Consider the following 5,336-nt stretch of genomic DNA (forward strand, 5'->3'; position numbering starts at 1 on the left):
GATTAGTGATTAATTACACTGCATTAAATCCTTATAGAAATTTAATATTGTAAATATTAATATTGTAAATATTGCTTAGTGACTAAGGCCAGTATTCATAGTCAGTTCTTATATTCAAAACTATCTTAAGTTCTATCTTGAGGTGTCACAAACCAATTAGAAAGCCGCATTAGCGTCTTAAGACATTACTTAAGATGATCTTGAAAACTGACTACCGGTCTAAGAAATATAATATTTACAATATTAAATTCCTGTAAGGATTTAATGCAGTGGAAAAGAGAAAACAGACAGACAACATTTCGTTGTCTTTACTATGAAATTTACTATGAAAAAAACTCGTAGAATTCAAAATTAGAATATATAAGTCTCTCGAAATATGTTCTTTGTATTAAAAAAAATGTGAATGACTTTAGATGAGAGAATTATCGCAATCAACTACGTATGAAGTTAGCCTGAATTCCTAAGCGATTTTTTTTTGTTGAAATGACAGAAATTTTTTGGTGACAGTCTCGAAATATGTCCCGCGATACGTTAACCTATCTAATGACAAATTCATCATGACGAAAAAGCTACAAATAGTACGAGTAGACAATGATTTAGTGCAGAGAGCGAATTTGCTGATCGGCAACAATATCATCGGTCGCGGCGCCGCGACAGGAGTGAGTTGCATAACTGATTTTTTGTAAAGATATTCTACCAAGACGTCATAAGAAATATCGTCCCGAACAAAAGGAAAATTCCTTTTATGAAATTAAATTCTGCAATCGGAAATAACTGAAATTCTTATGAAATTCTAGCTATTTAATCCTCCTTTTGAATTCGTCTTTCAATTCTAGCTATTAATAGAGGTAGATCTTTTAATGTTTATCTATATCAAGTTGAGATAAACAGACATTAAATATTATTCTCGCATTTCTGATCTCGGATTGGCGTTGACGTATGCGAACGGATAAGCTGACGCGTCAAGATTATCCATGTGATCATTTTGTCGGATGATTCATGGCTACGCTTGGGAGATTCGAAGTTTATCGCATCGACGTTAGCGGAAAATGTACACACGGAGACATAAATACATCTCATCACGCTAAGTTGCTACATATCGCTCTGGCGAAAATAAAAATGGGAGCTTAAGCCAATCTTTATAGAAATTTATTATTAGTACTGATTAATCACTAATTATAATTATCTATTTTAAATATTAAAAAGTTCAGTGAACAAAAACATTGAGTAGTAAACACTACTCTTACATTTTATTATCAATTTTTCTAAGAAGTTTGTTTACGCTTCTGTTAATATCTCCCCTCTCCTACAGAAATTTAATACTAGCCAATTAATTAATTGTTTTCAGTATTAAAAGTAAAAAATTAATCTTAAATCGAGTATTATGCTTATGTATCAACAATATTGCAATCTTACTTCAAATCTTTTAATCTTGATTTGATTAATTTATAGTGATGCAGGATTTTTAGTCTTGAATTGAGACTAAAAAAAAAAAATAAAATTATACATCAATATAAATTCAATCAAATCAAGATTAAAATTTTCGAAGCAAAATTACAATATTTGATCACAATTATTGATATTTATTTACTTTTATTTAAGATCACAACATTATATACATTATTATTATTAATAATGAGCATAATATAATTTAATATTTTTTCTGCGTTTTTGAACTATTAAAAGTTTTGTTCACTTATTTAGAGTATTAAAAATACTGTGAACAGTATTTTTAATACTCTAAATAAGAAAATACTGTTCACAGTATTTTCAATATTCAAAATAAGTTATTGTAATTGTAGGTAATTGGTTACATTAATATTAAATTTTTATAAAGAAAAAATGTAAGAAGAGATTAACAGAAGCGTAAATGAATTAAGCTTCTAAATTCTAGGAGAAGCTTCTAAAACACAGAAGCTTTATTCAAAAATTAAGATAACACAAAAAAAGCGTTTACACTTCTTTTATATTAGACTTACTATACTGATTTTTACTTTCGCCAGGGTAAAATATAATTATATAATCATATGTATAATAATGATAATATAACAATAATAACATCAGAATTTAATAATATGTTTAATATAGAATTAATTAATTATACGTGAAATATTTCGACTTTAAATAGGAAGCACGCGCTTCGAATACGTAATACCTCCGGCACGCGCACAATTTTACGCAATAAAGCGTTTATGACTGTTTATGGCTCCGTCTGTACGAACCAGTATCACGTGCACCGATAATAGCCGATAACGCGCATTTGACTGCGTCACTACTGTAAAATGCTTATCAGATCGTATTGAAAAATTCGTCGCGCGTTTAGAACCGAGATATCGCGCGCGACTAAGAATGAGTTGTCGAAGCGATATTTTAGGCACAGATGATAATGTAGAACTGCAGTGACGTAAGAATTTTCCTATTGTTTAGAATACTAACATCATTGCGCTTCAAACTTGTAAAGCACGCAGGGATGACTATAAAATTATTATTAAATATATATATGTATATATGTATATATCAAGAAGAGACATAATCGATGTAATTTTCGAGAATAATTATTATTGTGGTTGATAATGTCGGCATTCTTCAATTATCTCCAAAAATTTACCTACGATTTTTCGTGATGCTGCATTTCATCGACGATTCGTTCGACAATCGACTGTCGGGCGGCGCAATGAATTTCGAAGCATTTTGAATTTACACGTTGAGATCAGCTGCAGTGATCTGCAGTTTGTTTTGCAGCATATGAATGTACACTTGCGTTCTTCCGAACGTTCTTATCAATTAAATTATGTTATACGGATAACGTAAATAAAATCGCTACAAGTCGAAACGTGAAAACATGATTCGAAATAATTCTAAGTCACTAAAAACATGAATGACGGCGTGTTGATGATTCTTTCATTGATGATTGCTTCATCGATGACGTGTTAATTAATTAAAGGATTGATTTTTTTCTTGCCGGCGAAACTTAACGATCTTCACCATTATCGCAGTGCAACGACGGCCAGGTGCTCAAACACGCCGTGACCATCAATTTGTCGCCCAACGATGAAATGACGATTACGCCGGTAAAGTTTCCTGTTTCGGGTATTCCTTATCATTTGGCATATATTAGTATTCTGATAACACTAAACTCCAGTAATTTCTGTGGTAATTCAGTTAACAACACATAATGATAGGAAATTAATAATAGCTTTTTGTAGAAGGAAATTATGTAATGTTTAAGCTTATATTTATTTTTAATAATAGCTTCCCAGTAAACACCAATTAATAAATAACAATGTTATACTTTAATACTAAAGTATAACTATTTTAACTTTATTACTATTTATACACCACATATGTTGCATTACATTTATATTGTTATATTGTTGTGAAATTAAAACATTGATATTAGATAGGCTTGTTTTTACAACATATGGTTAGTTAGAAATTAAAGAAATTAATTGTCCATTAAATATCATCTAAAAGTAACATAACATCAATGTTATAATTTCATACTCAACAATGTAACTGTTGTGTGAAACATGTATCATATTTATATTGTTGAAAAATTATAACATTAATGTTATATCACTTTTAGTTGATATTGTAACTATTTATTGGGTTAGGAATTGCTTGATAATCTTTAATCTTTAGATAGTCTCATTGTGAAAGGCTTTACTGTTTTATTGGGTTATTTATTTTTTAATGTGTTGTAGTTGACAACATCAGTTTTCTATAGAAATCATTTTCCAGTATTAGGTGGCACCATGTTACATGAAACCTGCTGGATGTGCACGATGGCGATCTCTTAAATTGGGAAACAGCGTGCCGATAAAGCCAGGTGACGTTTGTTCTCTGCTGCCTGATAAATGTTGGTTCAAGATCATCTCGACAGATACGATGCAGGAAGGTGATCAGATGTTGAAGAGAAAGGTACAACAGTTCTTGCTTTCTTGATTGATTGATCTGAAGACAATTTTGCGCGAAGAATTTTCTTATTACAGTTTTTTCATTTCAGATCGATGAGGTAGATTTAAATAATGAAGTGGACAGTAAAAAGGCCTGCTTATTGTCAAGCATGGAAGCTGCTGTATCTCCTGGCAAAACTTTGAATGATGTTCTCCAAGATAAGGATCTATCAAATGAGGATAAGGATTGTCCGGTTAATGGAAATGGAGAACATAGAGACGAAGCTGCTCCAGTTTTGCAGATCGATTCTACAAGGTTTTGCTCCAATTATTACTTGAGCAGAAATATCTGACGATAAAAGTACAATTGTTCATCCCGTGTCTTTCTTCATGCTTCTTTCAGTGTGCCAGAGGGAAATGATATGACTGCGACAAGTTCCAAGATGTCAATAGACTCTCAGGATGTAATTGAATCTCCTGTTGACCAGGAGAATAACAGGAAGCGGAAAATAAGGAATATTAATTTAACAAATAAAGCCGCGACAAATGGTGAATCATGCAAAAAGGTCAAATGGGACATACACGTCAGTGATCAGATCGAAGAAGTTCCATCGAATAATTCTCAGTCCGTTGCTATGCCTCAAGATCAAGCGAGTACGTCCAATTTTAATAGAGTATCCAGAGAAAAATGTAGATACGGTGCTCAATGTTATCGGTAAGTGGTACAGTACAATATGATTCAGTTTCTTATCAATAGATCTAGTCTCTCTCGAAGAATGTTCTGTACAATAAATTGAAGTGAAACGAACCACGACTGCTTTCCTTTTAGAAGACACAGTCACGAACATCATTCCAGTCTTCTTGACATTCAACAAAAGATAGAACGACATTTGCATCGGTTGTCACAAAAAAGGAAAACAATTTATATTTGTTTCACTCCAACTGCACCAGTATATACAATTCAGAACATTCTTTGAAAAAGAACAGACCTAAAATAATTCTGTCAAAGTATGATGTAGGTTTAAAAAACTTAAAATATTTTTAAATTTGCAGGAAGAATCCCAATCACAAGAATAATTATAGTCATCCAGATGATTTGGATTACGATGAAGTTGACAATCGGGAGGAGTGTCCGTACGGCGTGAAGTGCTATCGTAAGAATCCGCAGCACAAGGCGCAGTTTAAACACACATTCGCACCGCGTCGTCGTCGAAGAGCCGCTACCCCTATGCACTTGGTCGTTGTCGATACGTCTGAAACAGAAGCGTCGTCCGCAGAGGAGTCTGTTGACGAGTCCGATTACGAGCCATCCGTGTATACAGAGAGTTCGGATGATTGGGATGATAGGAGTGAATTAGAAGACGGTACAACCGGCTGACAATCGTTGATCTTCCATAAAATTGGATCCTATATTTTCAAGAGTGTCCAAATTATTGATGT

General features: G+C 32.7%; 1 protein-coding gene across 1 annotated transcript; it reads left to right on the top strand.

Annotated features, from left to right (window-relative positions):
* Window positions 1-557: 557 nt before the first annotated feature.
* LOC105623942 (aprataxin and PNK-like factor) lies at window positions 558-5,274 on the top strand. Its single transcript, XM_012205312.1, has 6 exons — window positions 558-659; window positions 2,997-3,071; window positions 3,748-3,921; window positions 4,007-4,212; window positions 4,300-4,611; window positions 4,950-5,274. Exons 1-6 carry the CDS (start codon window positions 558-560, stop codon window positions 5,272-5,274), a joined length of 1,194 nt encoding a protein of 397 aa, XP_012060702.1.
* Window positions 5,275-5,336: the final 62 nt, after the last annotated feature.

This window comes from Atta cephalotes, assembly GCF_000143395.1.
Source record: "Atta cephalotes unplaced genomic scaffold scaffold00068, whole genome shotgun sequence".
NCBI classification, from domain to species: Eukaryota; Metazoa; Arthropoda; class Insecta; order Hymenoptera; family Formicidae; genus Atta; species Atta cephalotes.

Coding starts and splice junctions, on each gene's coding strand:
- LOC105623942 (XM_012205312.1), top strand. CDS start 558: ATGACGAAAAAGCTACAAATAGTACGAGTAGACAATGATTTAGTGCAG. Junction 660..2,996: donor GTCGCGGCGCCGCGACAGGA/GTGAGTTGCATA, acceptor CCATTATCGCAG/TGCAACGACGGCCAGGTGCT. Junction 3,072..3,747: donor ATGAAATGACGATTACGCCG/GTAAAGTTTCCT, acceptor TTCCAGTATTAG/GTGGCACCATGTTACATGAA.